The sequence below is a fragment of the Trachypithecus francoisi genome, unplaced genomic scaffold (genome assembly GCF_009764315.1).
Source record: "Trachypithecus francoisi isolate TF-2019V2 unplaced genomic scaffold, Tfra_2.0 Lachesis_group5, whole genome shotgun sequence".
Taxonomy (NCBI): domain Eukaryota; kingdom Metazoa; phylum Chordata; class Mammalia; order Primates; family Cercopithecidae; genus Trachypithecus; species Trachypithecus francoisi.
This window is the reverse complement of record NW_022681470.1, coordinates 88,218,060-88,242,498: the sequence shown is the minus strand read 5'-3', so window position 1 is coordinate 88,242,498 and position 24,439 is coordinate 88,218,060. Positions and strand designations below refer to the sequence as shown.

The following is a 24,439-nucleotide window of genomic DNA, read 5'->3' as shown; positions in this document are numbered from 1 at the left end:
TGAACTTACGCAAATTCCTTAGCATTTCTCTGCCTCTCTTCCCATATGAGAAGCAGAGATAGTAATAGTACCTAGTAAATAAGTTAACAGATGATAGTAGTAAGAAAAAGTGGGCCGGGCACGATGGCTCATGCCTGTAATCCCAGCACTTTGGGAGGCCAAGGTGGGTGGATCACGAGATCAGGAGTTCAAGACCAGTCTGGCCAATATGGTGAAACCCCATCTCCACTAAAACTACAAAAAAAAAATTATCCGGGCGCGGTGGCAGGTGCCTGTAATCCCAGCTGCTTGGGAGGCTGAGGCAGGAGAATCGCTTGAACTCAGAGGGTGAGGCTGCAGTGAGCTGAGATCGCGCCACTGCACTCCAGCCTGGGTGACAGAGTAAGATTCAGTATAAAAAAAGAAAAAAGAAAAGAAAAAATGTTCCATTTCATATCAGATTTTCATAGCTAGTACCAGAAAAGGGTCAATAAGCTGGAAAGGCTAAAGAATTGGTTATTTTTTAATGTAAATTGTTGTTTTTCTTCATGTCTACTTTATTAAGCTGTCTTCGTGTACCAAGAAACATACTGTCCCCTCATTTAGAAACAGACGAACTCCATTTTCCTCCACTATCCCCTCCCCTGTCCCTGTCCTTGATCTGTAGATCCTGTTAAGACAGGTAAAACAATGTTGGTCAAAGGGTACACGCTTTCAGTGACAAGATGAACAAGTTCTGAATATGTAAGATAGAACATGGGAGGTGATGTGGCTGGGTGTGGTGACTCACGCCTGTAATCCCAGCACTTTGGGAGGTGGAGGCGGGCGGATCACGAGGTCAAGAGATCGAGATCATCCTGGCCAACACAGTGAAACCCCGTCTCTACTAAAAATACAAAAACTAGCTGGGCATGGTGGCGCACGCCTGTAGTCCCAGCTACTCAGGAGGCTAAGGCAAGAGAACTGCTTGAACCCAGGAGGTGGAGGTTGCAGTGAGCCAAGGTCGCACCATTGCACTGCAACCTGGCAACAGAGCAAGACTCTGTCACAAAAACAAAAACAAAACAAAACAAAACAAAAAAAATGGGGAGGTGATGTATGCGTTAATTGACCATGGCAATCATTACACAAATGTATATGCATATCAAACCATGTTGTATACTCTGAAGAAAATTAAAAAACGACAGGAACAACAAACACACCTTAATACTCAATCATTTTATCCCAGAGTATGCTGAGTTCATGTCTCAGGGGAAACACCAAAATCCATGGAACTGCTCTCATTTTCTATCCCCTAAATGTCACTTTAACATAGGAAATGTCCATTTTGGGGTTATTCGCATTCAAACACAGGCCAATGAAAAAAGCTAAATTAAAATGTAATTATCAAGGTAATGGAAAGATATCCTAATCTCTTAATTAACAAGACTATCAGGAATATTTCAAATGTCCAATTACTCTAGGAGTCCCAATTCTCTTAAGGTAAGAACTTCAGGATTTAAACAAACTCAATGTGAAAAATAAACATTTATTACAAAAATTAGTTTTGACATTTTAAAGTGAATGCAGACAAGGTGTTTTCCAGTTCAAAAGGTCTGTTGTAAGCTATAGAAGTAAATTCCAAGGCTGATAATAACTGACTCATATTCTTCATAAGTGGCCTAGACAAGAAGGAACCATTCACCTCAAATTCACAGAGCCATGAATCACCTCTGCTTCCCCATGATTTTTTCCATATCCCTTCTACTCTCTCTTCCAACTATGACACAGAACTGAAACATACTTTAAAAATCTCATCCTTGGCTATGCACGGTGGCTCACACCTGTAATTCCACCACTTTGGGAGGCCGAGGCAGGTGGATCAAGAGGTCAGGAGTTTGAGACCAGCTGGACCAACATGGTGAAACCCTGTCTCTACTAAAAATACAAAACTTAGCCAGGCATGGTGGCATGCACCTGTAATCCCAGCTACTCAGGAGACTGAGGCAGGAGAATGGCTTGAACCTGGAAGACGGGTGATCACACCACTGCATTCCAGCCTGGGTGACAAAGTGAGACTCCGTCTTAAAAAAAAAAAAAAAAAAAAAAACTCATCCTTACTGAACCATTTCATAAGCTCTATTTTGTCTAGTTGGATTTCATTTCTTCTGGAAAATTTATTTTTTATTGGCATGTGACCCTTAACCGATGGCTTAATTAGCATTTTGTTTTTCTTTTTGCATCCTTAATAGAAAACTCAGTTCTGTTAGGGATTTCCAAATAGGATAGGGCAAAGTGGCACTCAGTATATCCTCCACAGAAAGAAAGAAGCAAAATCAAGCCAAGAGGACCCTTTATTTGTCCTCTTGCTAAGTTAATAGACTGGTGGGATGGTGGTAGATGCAGAAACAAAAATGTAAGGGCAAAGGGTCCAAATGGGGAGGAGGAAAGCAATGACAGCCAGGCCTGTCCTGCTCATTCGCGTTTATTCACATGCAAACCACCCATGATCTGGTCTTCAAATTTCTTCTGAACTCCACCACACTAAATATAGCAGCAGTTACTACTTCAAACAACTACTAAAGCACTTGTTCTCCAAATGACCTGAGAAATCCCCCCGCCTTAGCTCTGGGACAGTAGTTCCTACAGCCATAGGGAGGTCTGTTAATGCACCTGGCTGGACAGGAGGTACAAGAGTAAGTACTTTCTCCTCTCACTTGGTGGAAGAGGCCAAGGAGATCCCCCAAGTACAGCATCAGCTTCACCCTGAGTACCTTCCTCCAGCAAAGGAAGGCCTGGCCACAAGAGGGCTCTGGAATGAGGGCCTGAAATTCAGAAGCTCTGCCTTGAGATAAGAACCCGGAAGGGGCAGGACCAGGCACTGGGAACCAGCCCCAGGTTGCTGGGAAGCAAGGCTTTGAGGCATTTTCTTGTTGTACAAAGGAGCCCAGGAACCCTCAAAGACTTTTTCCCCTAGTTACTTCCCACAAAAAAGAGCCTTGACAAACCAAGGTTTTATTTCCAGCAACATCCAGCTGATACAAACACATAGAAATACAATCTCACCAAAGAGCTAAGAAGCCCTCTAACACACGCCCAATTTCAGCATACAGCTAAGACCACACAACACACACACAGGCTCAACAAAGCTAAGACCACTACACACATCTCCACAGCACGACGAGCACATCTCAAAAGGGTCTGTCCAGTAGTTCCAGCCAAGGGAAGGGTGATGGCCTGAGCCACCAGCTCCAGCTTTCTTCTTTTCTATTCTTTCTTTCCTTTTTTTTTTTTGAGATGGAGTTTCGCTTTTGTTACCAGGCTCCTGAGCAGCTGGGATTACAGGCATGTACCACCATGCCTGGCTCATTTTGTATTTTTAGTAGGGTTTCTCCATGTTGGTCAGGCTGATCTTGAACTCCTGACCTCAGGTGATCCACCTGCCTCGGCCTCTGGGATTATAGGCGTGAGCCACCACACCCAGCCTCCAGTTTTCTTTTCTTTAGAGCAGTGGTTTTAAATATTTTTCACTTCACGTTCTCTGAAAATTTACTATGCTCTCCACAACAAGAGCTCCCATTTTCCACAGACACAGTCAATGACAGTCGGCTTGTATTCAAGAGGAGGACAGGGCAGAGGGACTTCCCATGGGAAGACAGAACAGAGTGGGCCCCAGAGATAGAAGGACCCCAGTGTCATCACCAAACAACCATTTCAGCTGCTCTAGCCTCTAATCCCTACTCTAGAACAGCTGGCCCCGGTCCTCAGTACACAAGGAAAGAGCCCAGAACCAAGCTCAAGATCCCTATTTAAAGATCCCTACTGGCCAGGTGGGCAGTTGAGTGCAGATTCCTGGGAGCCCCACCATTTTTGCTGTCTGATTAGAAGGGAAGTCAATGGCATATCCAGGATTCCTACCTGATCCCTCATAGAAATGGGGAATAAAAACTTTAAACAAGTTCCAGGCCACTCAGCAGTGGTAGGAAAGGAAGGGAGAGAATGAAGGAGGAAGGGGCACATAGTTGACATTATTAAAAACACATCCTAAGAAGTAGGGGGCCGTGTGGGGTGTAGAAGACAAATAAGGCATCCTGTGAAACGACAGACATCAGGGGCCAGAGTCCGGTAGCACCTGAGTAAGGCAAGTGCAGATGACAGGCGGTGAGCCCGACTAGGCTCACACCAAGAATGACGAGGTCTGTTTGAATTCCCCCTGCAAAAATAAAACATCGGGTCAACTCTCAATAGTCTTCTTTAGCTGATAATCCCCAAAACACATAAACGTGGGCTAGAAATCTCCTCACTCCAGCCCCAGGTAGCCCACCCCTGCCCAGGGCAGGCATACTCACTTCACTTCGAGCACTAGGCTGGCTGTAAATCACCTTCTTACTCGAAGTCCTGTGAACAAGTCAGAAGACAGAGACACTCAGCCACCTAGGTGCTTATTACCTCTCCTTGCCAACTTTAAAGGCCAGAACCAAGAATGCTACAGAAGCACAAAGTGCGCAGCGGAAAGGCATGGGTGGGGGGAAATAGAACAGGCCCAGGGCCAAGGCCACAGAGAAAGGGCTGGATATCCTAGATGCCTTCCCTCCAAACTGGTTGCTTCTGCCTTCAACCCATTCCCCCGGGCCCACTTCAGCTTCAAATGGCATGCATCCATGCTCTCAAACTTGGAGAACCCCAGGACAGCACCTCACTCACCCTTTCTTTGTTCCTGAAAGAGAAGAAATGGGATCATGAGTGTGTCAGCAGGACAGAAGACAGCATGGCTTGGGAAGATGGAGGGGCAGGCCCCCAGCTCTTGGTGTGTGTTAGATGGGTGATCAGTGTTCCCCAGGGGACAACACCCACACACATGAGCACAGTATCAGGGTCAGTACTCAGATGACACCCATGCCAGGCCCTGGGATGGGGGCAGTACAAAGGAGAGCCTCTGGGGGCAGATACTTACTGTCAAAGTGGCCTCGGCTATAGGCAAACCAGATGCCAAAAATCAAGATTCCCAGGAGAATCAGGGTTACAAGGACAGCTGCCACAATGACCCCCACATTCCGCTCCACTGTGAGACACAAATGAGAAGTCAAGCACCAGGATACTCACTCACGGTACCAACAGGATCGCCAATGGCAGGATGAAAAGCAGACGCCGATCCCCACCCCAGGTCTGGGCTCAAGCCCTAACTCTCACCAGCTTCCATGCGCACAGCATTTGATGTCATGGGTGTCCCATACCCATTCCGTGCCTCACAGCTATATTCTCCAGTATCAGAGGCTGACAGGGGATCAAAGACCTGAGAGAGGAAAACAAATTGGCTTCCTGCTTGAAGAAGCAAAATAGCCATTTTTTAATGTCTCCTGACCCCAATCCCAAGTTCACCCTGCTGCCTGTTCTTCCTCCCACTTTTGGGGGTTCTATAACTGCATGCCCCACACATCTTTCACCACCACCCCATCCATACCAGCTCTCCTGTTGTGGGATTCAGGACATAGGAAGAGTTGCTGAAGGCACGGGTGCTCTTGGGATTCGTAGGCATCACAATCCCATCTTTGAACCAGGTGTATTCAGAAGGTGGGGAACCATCTTTTTCTGAGCATGTCAGCACTGCCCGGTTCCCAATGGTGGCAGAGGAGGGGATGCTAACTGTAGGCTTGGATGGAGGCACTGTGGAAGAGAAAGACAGAAGGTGCTGAGTACAGGGTGGGGGCTGCTTGAGTCTAAGTAACCAACTAGAATGGTACCCCCATCTACTCGGCTCAAGCCTCCCACCCTCACCACGCCCCTGGTTGCCACCTAACCAGGGCTTATCGCCTCTCTGGCAGCTCCAGGACTCTGAATAGTCCCACCTGTGGGCATTCTCACCATCAAAGAGCTCCAAAGCTCAGCAGAGCCTGCTATGGGAAGTAACTAACTCCAGGCCCACCCAGAAGATATGTGGCACATACCAAGCACGATGAGCTTGACCTTGACCTCCCCATAGTTGTTGCCGCCTTCCTCAGAGACCATACAAGTATATGTCCCAGTGTCTTCACGTGTCACGGACTTGAAGGTGATACCACTTGGCAAGAAGGTCACTCGGTCCTCATAGGAAGCTACCACAAGAGGAGGCAAGGGCAAGGACAGAGTGAACTGGAGAGCTAAGGGAAGCTGATGAAGGGGGCATCCAAGGTATGCAAGTGCTCTCCTCTTCCCCCAGAAAGGGGAGTGGGAAGGCCATGAGGACTTGAGCCCCAGGGTGTGCCCTGGGATAAGGTCACAAAGCCTGGATCGTAGAATCCAGGCATGATAACCCCTCCACAACCTAGGCAATCAGGAAGGAGGAGAAGCAACTCACCTGTGATCTTGTTATTATAGCAAACAAGTTTGGTGGTGTCTCCTTGGTCAAACTTCCACTCCACACGGGGAGAAGAAAAGCCTGAGTAGGCACAGGACAACTTCACAGCTGCAGACAGGGTCAAAATGAGCCGGAGGAGGAAGCAGCAGCAAATACACGAGATGGGGAACAGCCCTAAACTGCAGGCTGGGCTGGGTGCTCTCTAGGTCCCCAGGCGGCCGGCAACTACTCACCCTCACACCCTCGAGAGCCACCCTCCACGGCCCCTCCCAACTCACGATTATTCTCAGGAATTCTGACTTCAGGTTCAGAAGAGTGCACTGTAACACTGCCCAATGCCAGGGAGCCTGAGGAGAAAGAGGTGGGCCCCGTCAGGAGTAAGCAGAGAAATGCCAGGAAGAGGGAGGCACAGACCCAGCAGACAGGGCTTCTCCACTCACAGACCCTAAGCGGAAGGGATTCCAGACTTATGCTCCTTCTGACTCTCACACTTTGTCACCATGATTCTAAATGTCTTCTTTAAGTGCTTTTTGCTACAATTGCAGGCTAATACTTCTTTTATCAATGGAAATCTCTCAAATGCAGCTTCTTTTGCTTCTAATTTTTCTCCCTGTGACTCCCAATAATCTAATTAGATTTCTACTAGTCCAAAGGCAGCTTCCAGAATGACATTTCACCGTTCAGAGAAAGCTTCTCAACAAATGATTGCAGCCACTTGTCAAGACAATGATAGAAGGAAGCCAGCAGGGCTGGAGGCAAGGGATGGAAGGGAAGGGCAGAGCCATAATGAGGATAATAATACTACTCGACATTTGTGGAGTATGTGGTGCTTTTTAAGGTGTTTTCGCATACATTATGACACGTTGCATCATTCGATCCTGGAAACAAGCATGACAGATCGGCAAGACGTGTATTATTATCCCGAGTTTATATGAGGAACTAAGAGTACAAGAAGTAAATGTGCCTAATGTCATACAGCTGGGGCCAGGCCCGGTGGCTCAGGCCTGTAAACCCAGCACTTTGGGAGGCCGAGGTGGGCAGGTTATGAGGTCAGGAGTTCGAGACCAGCCTGGCCAATATGGTGAAACCCCCCCCCCGTCTCTACTAATAATACAAAAATTAGCCTGGCGTGGTGGCACGCCTGTAGTCCGTTACTTGGGAGGCTGAGGCAGAAGAATCGCTTGAACCGGGGAGGCAGAGGTTGCAGTGAGCCGAGATCATGCCACTGCCCTCCAGCCTGGGCAACACAGAGAGACTCAATCTTAAAAAAAAAAAAAAAAAATCACACAACCGGTTCTGAGGTGAAGCTGGGTTCACTAGAAGTGGGTTCAGATCACCTCATTAGAATATTCTACTCACCAAACGGAGAAAGAAAAGGTAGTGTGTGCTGGGTGGAGGGAGGGAGGAGCAACGAGGCTAATTAAGTAATATGGGGGAGGTGCATCAGGGTTCACGGGAGGGACCCACAAAGGTCAAATTAAGAAGCAGTGACCAGGCTGGGCGCGGTGGCCCAAGCCTGTAATCCCAGCACTTTGGGAGGCCGAGACGGGCGGATCACAAGATCAGGAGATCGAGACCATCCTGGCTAACACGGTGAAACCCCGTCTCTACTAAAAACTACAAAAAACTAGCCGGGCGAGGTGGCGGCACCTGTAGTCCCAGCTACTTGGGAGGCTGAGGCAGGAGAATGGCGTGAACCCGGGAGGCGGAGCTTGCAGTGAGCTGAGATCCGGCCACAGCACTCCAGCCTGGATGACAGAGCGAGACTCCGTCTCAAAAAAAAAAAAAAAAAGAAGCAGTGACCAGGGATTCTGGGACCACATGGTGCAGCTACAAACCTGCACTTACACAATTATTCTCACTCACGTTTCCAAAGTCAAATTCATGAAATATCCTTTTATTCATGGCTTCAAGTCAGGACCCTGTCTTAGATAAATGTAGAATTCAAACACATCTGTTGGATTCAAGTACATTTTTCCTTTACTTAATTATGCACATAACTGAATATGGTCTCTTGACCTCTGAGACTCCCCTTCCTCTCTGAAATATGAAACAGATGTGCTCTAAAGTCCTTTAGGTTTCTTTTTAATTTTGGCATTGATGTTTAGACAATATCTGTATACATGCATTTCAATCTGACATAATAACACTGGGCTGGGCGCAGTGGTTCACGCCTGTAATCCCAGCACTTTGGGAGGCCGAGGCAGGTGGTTCATGAGGTCAGGAGATCGAGACCATCCTGGCTAACACGGTGAAACCCCATCTCTACCAAAAAAAATACAAAAAATTAGCCGGGGGTGGTGGTGGGCACCTGTGGTTCCAGCTACTCAGGAGGCTGAGGCAAGAGAATGGTGTGAACCCAGGAGGCAGAGCTTGCAGTGAGTCGAGATCACACCACTGCCCTCTCCAGCCTGGGCAACAGAGCCAGACTCTGTCTCAAATAAATAAATAAATAAATAAAACAACTTTATTTTTAAAAAAAATAACACTATGAATTAGTCCAGATAAGTATTCTCTCTCCCACTTTATAGATAAGAGACTCAAGATATAGGTTACTCTTATATCCTTTTTTTTCTCTTATTATACTCTTTTTCTTTTTTTTTTTTCTAAGATGGATTTTCACTCCTGTTGCCCAGGCTGGAGTGCAATGGCGCTCTCTCAGCTCACTGCAACCTCTGCCTCCCAGGTTCAAGTGATTCTCCTCAGCTTCCCAAACACTGGGATTACAGGCACTTGCCACCACATCGGCTAATTTTTGTACTTTTAGTAGAGATGGGGTTTCATCATGTTGGCCAGGCTGGTCTCAAACTCCCCCTGCAGCCTCCCAAAGTGCTGGGATTACAGGCGTGAGCCATGGCGACCAGTCTAATTTTTTTTTTTTTTTTTTTTTGAGACAGAATCTCACTCTGTCGCCCTGGCTGGAATGCAGTGGTGTGATCTCGGTTCACTGCAACCTCTGCCTCCCAGGTTCAAGAGATTCTCCTGCCCCAGCCTCCTGAGTAGCTGGGATTACAGGCACCCGCCACTACGCCTAGCAAGTTCTAACTAGTTTTTTGTATTATTATTATTTTTTTTTTTTTTTTTGAGACGGAGTCTCGCTCTGTCACCCAGGCTGGAGTGCAGTGACCGGATCTTGGCTCACTGCAAGCTCCGCCTCCTGGGTTTACGCCATTCTCCTGCCTCAGCCTCCCCAGTAGCTGGGACTACAGGCGCCCGCCACCGCGCCCGGCTAGTTTTTTGTATTTTTAGTAGAGACGAGGTTTCACTGGGTTAGCCAGGATGGTCTCGATCTCCTGACCTCGTGATCCGCCCGTCTCGGCCTCCCAAAGTGCTGGGATTACAGGCTTGAGCCACCGCGCCCGGCTATTATTATTTTTTTTTTTTTTTTTTTTTTTTTTTTTGAGGCGGAGTCTCGCTCTGTCGCCCAGGCTGGAGTGCAGTGGCGCAATCTCGGCTCACTGCAAGCTCCGCCTCCCGGGTTCACGCCATTCTCCTGCCTCAGCCTCCCAAGTAGCTGGGACTACAGGCGCCCGCCACCTCGCCCGGCTAGTTTTTTGTATTTTTAGTAGAGACGGGGTTCACCATGTTAGCCAGGATGGTCTCGATCTCCTGACCTCGTGATCCACCCGTCTCGGCCTCCCAAAGTGCTGGGATTACAGGCTTGAGCCACCGCGCCCGGCCTATTATTTTTTAAGATGGAGTTTCGCTCTAGTTGCCCAGACTGGAGTATAATGGCGCGATCTGGACTCACCACAGCCTCCGCCTCCCAGGTTCAGAAGATTCTCCTGCCTCTACTTCCCTAGCAGCTAGGATTACAGGCATGCGCCACCATGCCCGGCTAATTCTGTATTTTTAGTAGAGATGGGGTTTCTCCTTGTTGGTTAGGCTGGTCTCGAACTCCTGACCTCTAGTGATCCACCCACCTTGGCCTTGCAAAATGCCAGAATTACAAGCATGAGCCACCGCGACTGGCAATTTTTTGTATTTTTAGTAGAGACAGGGTTTCACCATGATGGCCAGGCTGGAATTTTTTTTTTTTTTTAAGAGCTAGGGTCTTGCTGCATCGCCCAGGTTGGTCTAGAAATCCTGGCCTCAAGCAGTTCTCCTGCCTTGGCCTCCCAAAGTGCTGGGATTACAGATGTGAACCATCACGCCTGGCCATATAGTATGGTTTTCAAAAAAGAAGGGTATAGGCTGGGCATGGTAGGTCACATCTGTAACCCAGCACTTTGGGAGGCCAAAGAGGGCAGATCACTTGAGGTCAAGAGTTTGAGACCAGCCTGGCCAACATGGTGGCCAGGTGGCGCGTGCCACCATGCCTGACTAATTTTTTGTATTTTTAGTAGAAACAAGGTTTCACCATGTTGGCCAGGCTGGTCTCGAACTCCTGACCTCAAGTGATCCACCTGCCTCGGCCTCCCAAAGTGCTGGGATTATAGGCCTGAGACACCACACCCCACCTGCCCAGCTAACTTTTACAGTTTTTTTGTAGAGACCAGGTCCCACTATGTTACCCAGGCTGGTCTCAAATTCCTGAGCTCAAGCAATTCTCCTGCCTTGGCTTCCCAAAGTGCTAGGATTACAGGCGTGAGCCACCGTGCCTGTGGAAGTCTCTTACTCAACTCTCATTAAGAATGCTATTTGGCTCGGTGCGGCAGCTCAAAAGCCTGTAATCCCAGCAGTTTTGGAGGCTGAGGCGAGTAGGTCATAAGGTCAGAAGTTTGAGACCAGTCTGGCCAATACGGTGAAACCCCATCTCTACTAAAAATACAAAAATTAGCAGGGCATGGTGGTGGGCACCTGTAATCCCAACTACTCGGGAGGCTGAGGCAGGAAAATCGCTTGAACCCGGGAGGCAGAGGTTGCCGTGAGCCGAGATTGCACCACTGCACTCCAGCCTGGGTAACAGAGCGAGACTTGGTCTCAGAAAAAAAAAAAAAAAGGCCGGGCGCGGTGGCTCAAGCCTGTAATCCCAGCACTTTGGGAGGCCGAGACGGGCGGATCACGAGGTCAGGAGATTGAGACCATCCTGGCTAATACGGTGAAACCCCGTCTCTACTAAAGAATACAAAAAACTAGCCGGGCGACGAGGCGGGCGCCTGTAGTCCCAGCTACTTGGGAGGCGGAGGCAGGAGAATGGCGTGAACCCGGGAGGCGGAGCTTGCAGTGAGCTGAGATGCGGCCACCGCACTCCAGCCTGGGCGACAGAGCCAGACTCCGTCTCAAAAAAAAAAAAAAAAAAAGGGCGGGGGCACTTCTGTTCCAAAGCAGTCTGTGAGATAGGCTGAGGCCTCAACGGGACTACAACGCAAACTTGGCCTCTCCCTCTCTCCAATCTTGCTTCCTTCCCCTCCTTTCCATGGGCGTGGATCCCAAGTGCACTCCCTAATAAATGTCTTGTATGATTATTGACATCTCAGAGTCAGCTTCCCAAGAACCCAACCTATGGGTTGGGTTATTAGCAGCATCTAATTAGACTAAAAACTAGCCTTTGAAATTAACACACATATACACACAAATCACAGCATATGAATTTGATGGTTGTTCCTCCACCACTTCTGGGTTTAGCTAAAGTTCTTTGTTGAGTCCTCTCAGATCATCACATTCACACCACATATGTACACAAACACATTGGGCTACAGGCATATTACCCTTTTCTTCATTAATCCTCATTGCCATCACCTGGTCTAGGCTTCTGTTCTTTTGTTTCAAATACATGAACCTCCGCCTTAGTGTCCTCCCATCCACCTCTGTTGCAGGATTAACTATGTCTGCCTGTGGCCTAACTGTGCCAATTCTCCCAAGGTCTACTGTGATGGCCTATCACATCATGAGTCAAGGCCAGCCTTATCACCATGCCTTTCCCATTCTCCAAAGGACACCTCAGCCATTCTGGTCCACATTCCCCTTCTTGTTCTTGAACAGGCCCCTGGAACCAGACTGCCTGCGTTCAAATCCCAGCTCTGGGCTGGGCGCAGTGGCTCACGCCTGTAATCTCAGCACTTTGGGAGGCGAAGCAGGTGGATCACCTGAGGTCAGGAGTTTGAGACCAGTCTGGCCAACATGGCAAAAATCCATCTCTACTAAAAATATATATATATAAATTAGCCGGATGTGGTGGCATATGCCTGTAATCCCAGCTACTTGGGAGGCTGAGGCAGGAGAATCGCTTGAACCCGGGAAGCAGAGGTTGCATGAAGCTGAGATCATGCCATTGCACTCCAGCCTGAACAACAAGAAACTCCATCTAAAGGCCAGGCGCAGTGGCTCATGCTTGTAATCCCAGCACTTTGGGAGGCCAAGGCAGGTGGATCACCTGAGGTGGGGAGTTCAAGACCAGCTTGACCAACATGGAGAAACCTCGCCTCTACAATACAAAATTAGCCAAAGACAAAACATACAAAATTAGCCACACGTGGTGGCACATGCCTGTAATCCCAGCTACTCAGGAGGCTGGGGCAGGAGAATTGCTTGAACCCAGGAGGCAGAGGTTGCAGTGAGCCAAGATTGCGCCATTGCACTCCAGCCTGGGCAACAACAGAGAAACTCTGTCTCAGAAAAAAAAAAAAAAAATTCCCAGCTCTGTTACTTACTAGATTATGTGACCTGGACAAGCCACTTGGCCTCTTCAAATCTGAGTTTACCCATCTGTAAAATGGGGATAATAACAGTTTCTACACCAAAGGGCTGTTTTGAGGACTAACCAAGCTAATACTGTACAAATAAAGTGCTTAGAGCAGTGTCTGAACAGGAAGCCCCAAATAAGTATTATATTTTATGATTATCATCATCTGCTCATAGGACCTTCTGTACACGTACTTCTTTCTGACTTCAATGTTTTCTTCAACAAGACATATAAATAAAGCCTGAAAAGTACCTACTGCAGCCCACCAAACCACATCTCCTCTGTCACTGCAGCTGCCTTGGAAAGGCAGCCCCTTCTCTAGAACCTTCACAGATGGACCAGCAGAGCTAGGAGTTTGCTCTCACTGAATCCAATCTGTATCAGGACACTCACAGTTTCCCTGTCTGTCCTCCTCATCTATTTTATATTTTCCCTTGCCTCCTCACAGCCCCCCTTTTGCACTTAACCTTGGGCCCATACATACCATACTGTACACACACATACAAATGCCCTACTGATGTACATGGTAAACCAAAATAGAAGGGAATTCCATCCTTTCCATTGTCAAGTTTAATTTGCTCTAAGTTCACAACAAGAAAAGCCACAAAGTTAAAGGCATCAGTAGATTTTTGGCCTGCTCAGGTTTTGGGCCCATGTATAGAAAGGCCATTCTCCAGCCAGGCGCGGTGGCTCACGCCTATAATCCCAGCACTTTGGGGGGCCGAGGCAGGCAGATCACAAGGTCAGGAGATCGAGACCATCCTGGCTAACACAGTAAAACCCCATCTCTACTAAAAATACAAAAAATTAGCCAGGCATGGTGGCAGGCACCTGTAGCCCCAGCTACTCGGGAGGCTGAGGCAGGAGAATGTCGTGAACCTGGAAGGTGGAGCTTGCAGTGAGCTGAGATGGCACCACTGCACTTCAGACTGTGTGACAGAGCAACACCCCTCTCAAAAAAAAAAAAAAAAAGAAAGAAAAAAAGAAAGTCCATTCTCCGTCCCACTACTGGATGAAGTGCTAGCATTTATTGAGCACATACTGTATTTGAGGCACTGTTGTAAGCATATTATAAGTAGTATCATTTAATCCCTGCAACAGCCTTTAGAGTTAGGTGATTCTATTGTTATCACCCATATTTACATGGAGAAACTGAGGCCCAGAGTAGTTAAGTAGCTTGGCCAAGGCCACACAGTGAGTGGTAGTGCAGATTCACACCAATGCGATCCAACTGCAGAGGCTATACAATGCTACACTACACTATACAGCCTTCCTAAAAATGCAAATCTGACAAGTCCTTTAAGCTTTTGATGATTCTACATTGCTTATATAATAAAATCCAAATTTTTCTGCAAGCTAAGAAAGTTCCAATAATCCCTATATTCTGCCAAACGCCCACCTCCCTCTCTCCCTGCTGGAAGTGCTGGAAGAAAGTTCCAGCACTATCTGACCTTTTGATAAGGTTATCATCTTCATCACCCACTCTACTGTTGCAATTTACCCTCTAGCAATACAAAACTACTTAAAATTCCTAGCAAAGACTGGGCTGTTTCACAATCTCTGCCTTTGCTCATGCTATTTCTGCTATGTGAAACACCCTTTTCCCCTCTTTATCTGGGCAGCAGTATTCATCCACATTATTTTCTGGAAAACAACCTCCCACATGCCCAGTCCTCACCATAGCCTCACCTAAGCCTCTTTCCTAGGCTTTAATTATCCCATGCAAAACACTGTCAAAGCAATTCCTACATTATAATGACATCATCTGTGTACAAGTATGTCTTCCATGGTAAACCCCAAGCGAAACGGGACCATGTGTTAATATTCTGAGTATCCCACACTTAGCATAATAAAACTGGTACCAGTTGACATTTAGTAAATGTTTTCTCAGCCTGGGCAACACAGTGAGACCCCCATCTCTACCAAAAAAAAAAAAAATTAACCAGCTGCAGTCACGCATGCCCACGAATACTGAGGATGTAATTCCTGGAAATTACTATGTACCTGAATAATAATAATGAAACAACCGTGGCAAATAGTATTTTCCAAAACAGCCACATCTATCTATATATTTATCTCCTTCCCCATGCTCTACTTACATTGTGACTGAGGTGAAGTCTAAGTTCCTCCCCATGGGCCCCGCGCGGTGGCTCACACCTATAATCCCAGCACTTTGGGAGGCTGATGTGGGTGGATTGCTTGAGGTCAGGAGTTTAAAACCAGCCGGGCCAACATGACAAAAATTACAAAAATTAGCCAGGCATGGCGCATACCTGTAGTCCCAGCTACTTGGGAGGCTGGAGTACCACTTGAGCCCAGGAGGTGGAGGTTGCAGTGAGCCGAGATCGTGCCACTGTACTCCAGTCTGGATGAAAGAGCAAGACTCTGTCTCAAAAAAAAATGTTTCCTCCCCATGAATCTGGCAGGGTCTTATGACTGCCAATGGCATAATGGTAGAAGTGGCATATTATTAAGGTTGGGCCTTATATGCATTTTCTCACTAAATTCTAAAATAAATAAATAAATAAATAAATAAATAACCCTATGAGACAAGTACTATTGAAGTGCTATCGTTACCATTTCATTTTACAGATGAATAAACTGAGGCTTAGAACAGTTGACCCAGGCCAGGCACAGTGGCTCACGTGTGTAATCCCAGAACTTTGAGAGTCCCAGGAGGGCAGATCACGAGGTCAGGAGTTTGAGACCAGCCTGGCCAACATGGTGAAACCCCATCTCTACTAAAAATACAAAAATTAGCTGGGCATGGTGGCAAGCGCCTGTAATCCCAGTTACTCGAGAGGCTAAGGCAGGAGAATCACTTGAAGCCGAGAGGTGGAGGTTGCAGTGAGCCAAGATTAAGCCACTGCACTCCAGCCCAGGTGACAGAGTGAGACTTCATCTCAAAAAAAAAAAAAAAAATCCAAACCATATGGCTACAAATAGCAAGGTAGGAATCTTAACCCAACTTTGCCTGATTTTGAAGCTCTAAAACTATTATGCTATATGTAACTTTATTGGACAGGCAAGGAAATCCTATGTATCTTTCAAGATCCTGTTCAAATGTCCATTGATCTGTTATACCTTTCCTCAGTCAAAATTAATCTCACCCCAATTTCTAGGCATATAACCTAAGAAAACAATCAAAGGTAAGTTTAAAGATTTTGGCTGGGCACAGTGGCTCATGCCTATAATCCCAGCACTCTGGGAGGCTGAGGCGGACGGATTACTTGAGGTCAGGACTTTGAGACCAACCTGACCAACATGGTGAAACCCCGTCTGTACCAAAAATGCAAAAATTAGCTGGGCATGGTGGCAGGCACCTGAATCCCAGCTACTTGGGAGGCTGAGGCAGGAGAATCACTTGAACCTGGAGGTGGAGGTTGCAGTGAGTTGAGATTACGCCACTGCACTCCAGCCTGGGTGACAGAGTGGGACTCTGTCTTAAAAAAAAAAAAAGATCCATGTACAAGAATAGTTTAACATTATTTAAGTTTTATTGTTTGTTTTTTTGGAAACGGAGTTTTGCTCTGTTGCCCAGGCTGGAGTGCAGTGGTGTGATCACGGCTGACGGCAACCTCCGTCTCCCAGGTTCAAGAGATTCTCCTGCCTCAGCCTCCCAAGTAGCTGAGATTACAAGCACACACTGGGCATGGTATGCCCAGCTGATTTTTATACTTTTGATAGACACGGGGTTTTACCACATTGGCCAGTGATCCTCAAGTGATCGGCCTCAACTAATCCCACTGCCTCAGCCTCCCAAAGTGCTAGGATTACAGGCATGAACCACCATGCCCAGCCAATTTAATGTTACTTAGTATAGCAAAGAAAAAAGAGAAATCTAAATGTCCAACAAAAGATGAATAAGTAAATTATGATATAGCCATACTTTAGGAATACTATAGAAAGGACCTTATTTAAAGTATATTTTGGGTCAGGCGCAGTGGCTCACACCTGTAATCCTAACACTTTGGGAGGCCAAGGCAGGTGGTCAGGAATTCAGGAGCAGCCTGGCCAAAATGGTGAAACCCCATCTCTACCAAAAACACAAAAAAATTAGCCAGGCGTGGTGGCGGGCACCTATAATCCCAGCTACTTAGGAGGCTGAGGCAGAGAATTGCTGGAGCCCAGGAGGTGGAGGTTGCAGTGAGCCGAGATTGTGCCACTGCACTCCAACCTGGGTAACAGAGCGAGATTCCATCTCAAAAAAAAAGTATATTTTGTAGGAAATATAGACATATATCACACATTAATTCAAAAAGACTAGAATGAAACACCAGTAGTCAGTGTTTAGCTCTAGATAACAGAATTACACGTGATTTTATTTTCTCCATAGTCCTTTGCATTTTCCTATTTTTCTACATTGAGCATGTATCACTTTTTTTAACAAAAAGAAAAAACTTATCTTTTTAAAAAGTTACTCTCTTCTCCTCTATGCTCCCAAAACATTCTGTACTTTGTTGACAGTCCCTGGCACACACTGCTCTGTACTCTACCTAGTCAATATGTGTCTGCAATTTCTTGAGTTCTGCTTGTATCCTTCCCTAGCTCCCAGCACTACACTTTGCACAGAGGAGGTGCTCCATGAACTGCACCAAAGCACTGCTGGGGTGAGAAGACGGTCACAGAAGGCAGAGGCCTCCAGACTCTTAACAGAAACCACCAACAACCATCTCTTGTACATGAAGGGTCAGGTCAGACCCATAACAGAAAAGGACCTACTTCCTTCCACTACTTTACTAAGAAACCGTTAGTTTTTTTCTAGATATCCTGCTAATTATTAGAATTTTCTGGCCAGGTGCAGTGCAGCAGCTTATGCTTACAATCCCAGCACTTTGGAAGGCCAAGGTGGGAGAATCACTTGAGCCCAGGAGTTCAAGACCAGCCTGAGCAACATAGAAAGATCCAATCTCTATGTCTCAGGGATATCAATAACAAAAAATAAAAGAAGAAATACAACATAAAAAAGAATAAAATAAATTTTAAAAAGAGAGGCTCTGATCTCTATAAAAATAAAAGAAAAAAATAATTTTCTTTGAGTTGAGTGTTGAGTTTGAATTAATTAATTTATTTATTTATGTATTTATTTTGAGACGGAGTTTTTGCTCTTGTCGCTCAGAGTGGAGTGCAATGGCATGATCTTGGCTCACTGGAACCTCCACCTCCTGGGTTCAAGCAATTCTCCTGCCTCAGCCTCCTGAGTAACTAGAATTACAGGCACCTACCACCACGCCCAGCTAATTTTTGTATTTTTGGTAGAAATGGGGTTTCACCATGTTGGCCAGGCTGGTCTGGAACTCCCAACCTCAGGTGATTCACCTGCCTCAGCCTCCCAAAGTTCTGGGATTACAGGCGTGAGCCATCGCACCTGGCCAATTTATTTATTTTGAACTTTAATTTTAGGCTCGGGGTACATGTGCAGGTTTGTTATACAGATGAACTACATGTCATGGAGGTTTGGTGTAAAGATTATGTCATTACCCTGCTAATAAGCATAGTACCCAAAAGGTAGTTTTTCTATCCTCACCCTCCTCCCATCCTCTACAACTCAAGTAGGCCCTGGTTTGTTGTTCATTTAAAAAAGAAGAAGAAGAAAGAAGAGGAGGGGGGAAAAGAGGGAAAACAGTCAGCCAGTCTCTCTGGTTTTCTCTAATAATTCATCCAAACTTCCCTCTGGGCATATGAGATCACAAGACCCTCCAGTTGCCAGGGAGCCAGAGCCCTGCAATATGAAGGATGAGTCAGGGCTTCCTCACCCCACCAGCTATAGCATACCCAGTTTAACTTCATGTTTTCCCCCTAATCTCTAGCACAGTGCTCAGAATATAGTAAACACCAATGTTTGCTGGATTAACAAGTGAATTTCACATTGCAATATAATTAGAACCTGGACCTAGAGCTTCCACCCTGGTTTTCCCCTTCCTCCCCACCACTCAGCCTGTAGAGTCTGAAGTAACTCCCATAAGAGTTGGCCTCCTCGTAAAGATCAAGAGGCTCCACTGCCAGGGAAGTTCCACAGATGACAGGGCCTTTCCAGGGGTTGCGGTAGAACAGTTAAGGAATGCGTGGGCAAGAGGAAGGCTCTGTGAGGCCAACAACAGGTGAGCTATGTCTAAACAGCCATCCTTGGCTGCACTTTCAGTGATGTCAATCAGCTGGCTCGGGCCCTCTGAGGATAGCAGAAAGTGGTAATGACAGGAGCGCTTTCACTCCCTGGCTCCCTCCTGCCCGCTCTGCAGAATTTCCGGTTCTACCTGCTCAGCTCCCCAACCACCCCATCTTCCCAGTGCAAAGGAAGGTTGAGCCTGCCTACCCAGGACTCACTTCAGGGGCCCGGCATCCACTTCCTGCCAGCCAGATGCTTCCTCCTGTTCCGCCCCTACATTGTGAAACAAATGACGCAGCTGGACTTTAGACAGAAACCCTGCTTATCAGGGAGTCCAGGCAGATGAACTCTGGGTTTTCAATGCCAGGAAAACCCCAGTATGCGTCTACTCTCACAGTATGTGTTCACTCATATTGCTTTCCACAACCCTCACACAATAGTGAAACCTCCTCCTCAATTACGTTGGACGCAAGGTCATCCAGGTCTTTCCTGAATCTCTGAAACAGAAATTGGTTTGAGTTTAGAGATCCCCAGGGTCTCTAGTGAAACCTAACAGATGTGATAAACAAGTCTCATTATTCCTATCACATAAAATGTGCATGGCATTTAAATCTATTTTTGGGTGTGGTGGAAATGTGTGTTGCCCATTTATGTGTCCATAGAACAAGTGCACATTGAACTCAGCTGACTTGGAGAGGGTGGGATGTATCCTAACAGCCAAGGCCACAATCCCTAGAAACCAATATGGCCAGGTGTGGTGACTCATACCTGTCATTCAGCATTTTGAAAGGCCGAGGCAAAAGGATCCCTTGAAGCCAAGAATTCAAGACCAGCCTGTACAACATAGTGAGACCCTGTCTATACTAAAAAAATTTTAAATTAGCCAGGAATGGCTTACCGCTCACACTTGCCTATAGCCTCGGCTATTCAGGAGGCTAAAACTGGAGGATTGCTTGAACCCAGGAGGTCAAGGTTGCAATGAGGCCAGGCACGGTGGCTCATGACTTTGTAATCCCAGCACTTGTGGGAGGCCAAGGAAGGTGGATCACTTGAAGTCAGGAATTCAAGACCAGTTTGGCCAACATGGTGAAACCCCGTCTCTACTAAAAATACAAAAATTAGCCAGGCCTGGTGGTGCACGCTTGTAGTCCCAGCTACTCGGGAGGCTGAGGCAGGAGAATCACTTGAACCTGGGAAGCAGAGCTTGCAGTAAGATAAGATCGCGCCACTGCACTCCTCCCTAGGCAACACAGCAAGACTTTGTCTCAAAAAAAAAAAAAAAAAAGGCTGCAGTGAGCTATAATCATGCCACTGTACTCCAGCCTGGGCAACAGAGTGAGACTCTGTTTCAAAAAACAACAACAAAATGAAACCCCATGATATATACATATAAGCAAGATGTAGAATATATGTATGTAGTATGCCTCTTTTTGTGTCAGAAAGGGGAGAAAAAACAAGTTTTATTTATATATACTAGTATCTGTAAAATGGAACACTGAAAAGAAACATAAGAAACTATTGAGGTTCAGGGGCCGGGCGCGGTGGCTCACACCTGTAATCCCAGCACTTTGGGAGGCCAAAGTGGGTGGATCACGAGGTCAGGAGATCCAGGCCACCCTGGCTAACACGGTGAAACCACATCTCTACTAAAAATACAAAAAATTAGCCGGGCATGGTGGCGGGCACCTGTAGTCCCAGCTTCTCGGGAGGCTGAGGCAGGAGAATGGCATGAACCTGGGAGGCGGAGCTTGCAGTGAGCTGAGATGCACCACTGCTCTCCAGCCTGGGTGACAGAGCTAGACTCCGGCTCAAAAAAAAGAAACTATTGGGGTTTGGGGTGAACAGGAGCAATGTGGGAATGAGATACCCCACCCCTTTGATATCATTTTAATTATAACACCATGTCAATTAACCTCTTCTAAATAAATTTTTTTAAAAAAATCACAGTAGCTCTATCTTGAATCAGAACTGGGCTGGAGACTTCACAAGCCATGATCACAAAGGAACTGAAGAGCAACATCGTGAGGTAAAAGTGGTTTGGAGTGGCCGGGTGCAGGGGTTCACGCCTGTAATCCCAGCACTTTGGAAGGCCTAGGCAAGAGGATCACTTGAAGTCAGGAGTTCCAGACCAGCCTGGCCAACATGGTGAAACCATATCTCCACTAAAAATACAAAAAATTAGCCAGGTGTGGTGGTGCCTGCCTGTAGTCCCAGCTGCTGGGGAGGCTAAGGCAGGAGAACTGCTTGAATCCGGGAGGTGGAGCTTGCAGTGAGCCAAGATCATGCTACTGCACTCCAGCCTGGGTAACAGAATGAGACTCTGTCTCAAAAAAAAAAGGTGGGGGTGGGTCGAGAGCCAGAAGGCAAAGACTAAAGGGCACTGGAATTCCACTGCCACTCTTTTCCTAGTTACAGGTAGAACTAGGAAGTGCCAGTCACCAGTTTCTAGTTTGGAGGGAACAATTCACTCTTGGGAGTAGGAGTAGAGGAAAGGAGGAGTAACTCACCAGTCTACAGTTTTGAGGTATGCCTGCCCCTGAAAGGGCAAAGCTAGAAGGGCTTGAGTCAGAAACATCAGTAGGAAACACTGGGACTCAGAGAATGACCCAGATGCAGGGCAGCAGTTCTGCCCTGTCCACCCGGAACTCCTCAGTGGTGATACTACACTCATGACAAGGGTGGGACAAGTATTACTTCTATTTTACAGACGAAAAGACTGAGCTACTGCCTAAGATCACAAACAGGGCAGAGAGAAAGCAAGCTAGAACGCAGGTGTGGTGGCCCGGCTCCCATTTCCATCCTCATTTGCACTAACCGAATGACTCCCCTCCCCCAACCCCATCCCAGATCTAGCCTGATTTAAAAGTTACAAGGTCAGTTCCTCCATCCCCTGGACATGTCACTTCCCAGGACCCACTGTCCTAACAGGCTAATGCGACATCATCTCAGGTTCCCTCTGCACTACTGTGGCTTGGTTCCCTGAAGACACCTCCAAGCTCAAAATGGTGCTATCAATGACCCTTCCAGTGCCAGTATATGATTATTTTAGGATTATCATAAATAATATAGGAAATTAGAGGAAGAAAAAAGAAAGGAAGCAGTGGCAAAGGATAGGAAGCAGCTCCAGGAAACTTTTAAGCATGACAAATACTGTCACAGACAAAAACTGTTACAAATACAGTCACTCACCCAGAAGAAACTTCTGGGTTTAGGGGAAAAATACTGGCACAGTACAAAGGTTGGAAAAACCTTTAGTGCCAGAACCACATAACCAAAAAGTAACTATGGGTGTCACTAGCAGTTCTAAAATACAAGCAGAAGTAAAATAGGCAAGAGGTAGGGGAAAAGGGGACAATAAAGAAAAGGGAAATCGAAGAGTAGAATAAAAGGGAGACATGGCCAGGTGTGGTGGCTCACACCTGTAATCCCAGCACTTTGGGAGGCCGAGGCGGGTGGATCACCTGAGACCAGGAGTTCAAGACCATCCCGACCAACATGGTGAAACCCCGTCTCTAGTAAACACAAAAAATGAGCCGGGCGTGATGGTGCATGCCTGTAATCCCAGCTACTCCGGAGGCTGAGGCAGGAGAATTGCTTATACCTGGAAGGCGGAGGTTGCGGTGAGCCAAGATGGCGCCATCGCACTCCGGCCTGGGCAAAAAAAAAAAAAAAAGGAGGCGGGGGAGACATGAATGAAGAAGCTAGTAGGAAAGTAAGTTTAAAGGTAAGTAAGACAGTAGATTCTGAAGCAGTATCCCAAACAGTTCTTGTGGTATAGGGTGCTTGAGATGCTGGATCCAAAAATGGTAAAAGGAAAAGCAAGTCGAGAGGGTTTGGTTCCGTTCCCAGGTTCCACCCCTAACTCTATTGTCAACCTGGAAGTCATTTCCCCTCTTGGACCTGTTTCCTTATCAGTAAAATACAAAGAGGACGAGATATGCCTCTGGTCCAATCTCCCCCAAGGGTTTATGTTGTGATAAGGTACAAAAGAACAGTCAATTCATCTAAGGGCAGGGAATCTACATACACCAGTACTGATTGTAATCATTCATTTATTTAACACTTTCTAAAAAAGAACCTTGGGGGTGGGGGGAGACTCATGTAGAACACATACTGACACAACTACCCACACAAGGACACGCACACTCAAGAATCAGACAGATAAACACAAAGTTGATGCCACAGGTTGACTAACGCACAAACCAACCGACTACACGCTCAGCCCCACACAAACATATCTAGAGACAGAGGCATGCCCTAGCAAGGGAGCCTCATTGTTCCTCAGGAAAGGGAGTTTACAAAGGAAACAAAAACTCTCATACACAGCCAGTGGGAGGGCAGAGCTCTGGCTCTGATGAGAATCCAGCCAACCAACAGATACACTCTCCCCCTGGGAAGAGTCACTCAGAACAACACGTTAAGGACTCCTGAGGTAGTTATTCCAGAAAGGAACTTCGCTGGAACCTCTGCTGCGCTTAGAGAAATTTCAGGTTTCTATTGCATTTCCTCTTTAGACTGTTCACCCAGACATTTTCCCAGAGCAACGGCCGCAATCCAAAGATTCAGAGGAGCCAGAGACTCCTTCAGCAAAAGCTAGGGAAAGAGACTTCCACCCCAGACCACCTCCATTCGATTTTCTCCGAGGACCCTTAAGGAGACAAGGCTCCCGGTTGCGCAGCGGGGTTCGTGGATGCTGGGTGCGCGTTGGAGGGGCAGGCTGGCCCTTCCCAGGTGCGTGTGGAGCGCGCGCTGGGTAGATGAGTGTGGAAGGGTCCATGGCCCGACGGCCCTCTCCAGTGAGGACGAGGAGTGTACCTCTGGTGTGTGCAGCGTGAGGGGTACGGTCACAACTCACCAGTGTGGGGGAGGGGAGCCACCTACTCACCCAGCTGTGAGAGTGGTGAAACAGGGATCAGCCAGGGGTGGAAAAGAGAACTAGGAGAGCGAGGTAGGAAGGTTTCTGAGCTCCTCCCCTCCCGCGGGCCAGGGGCGTGGGGAGAGGCTTCCTCCAACCTCCGCCCCGATTCCTCCCGAAACTCCGGGAACTTACACAACAGGATCGCCAATATGAAGAGGTGCAACAGTTTCCTGTCGGCTTGCGCGTTTGTCCCCATCGCGATCAGGCTCCCGACGGGCTCCTAGGAACAGACACAGCTCCGCAGACTACAGCGCTGGGACTGAGAACCAGCCGCCAGGTGGAGCCCCGCCTGGCCCCGCCCTCATGGCTGATTGGCCAGCTCCCCACCCCTGCGCGTTCCGATTGGAGTAAGGAACCGCCGCTCTTCAGAGCGAGTCACCTCGGCCAGGTGTTACCCTGCCGCCACTCCCTGCCTCGGCGCACTGCGCCTTTCCCCACATGAGCTGCCTCTGATTGGCCCAGGAGACTGTCGCGTCAGGAGACGAATTCCGCACCTTC

General features: G+C 47.4%; 1 protein-coding gene across 1 annotated transcript; it reads right to left on the bottom strand.

Moving 5' to 3' along the window:
• Positions 1–1,487: 1,487 nt before the first annotated feature.
• On the bottom strand, positions 1,488–24,396 carry F11R (F11 receptor). The gene is made up of 10 exons (XM_033195785.1): positions 24,074–24,396; positions 6,571–6,639; positions 6,293–6,400; positions 5,904–6,050; positions 5,420–5,622; positions 5,149–5,251; positions 4,913–5,020; positions 4,663–4,675; positions 4,308–4,356; positions 1,488–4,171 (listed from the first exon to the last, which is right to left on the bottom strand). The coding sequence occupies exons 1-10, from the start codon at positions 24,135–24,137 to the stop codon at positions 4,136–4,138; spliced, it is 900 nt and encodes a 299-aa protein (XP_033051676.1). The 5' UTR covers positions 24,138–24,396; the 3' UTR covers positions 1,488–4,135.
• Positions 24,397–24,439: the final 43 nt, after the last annotated feature.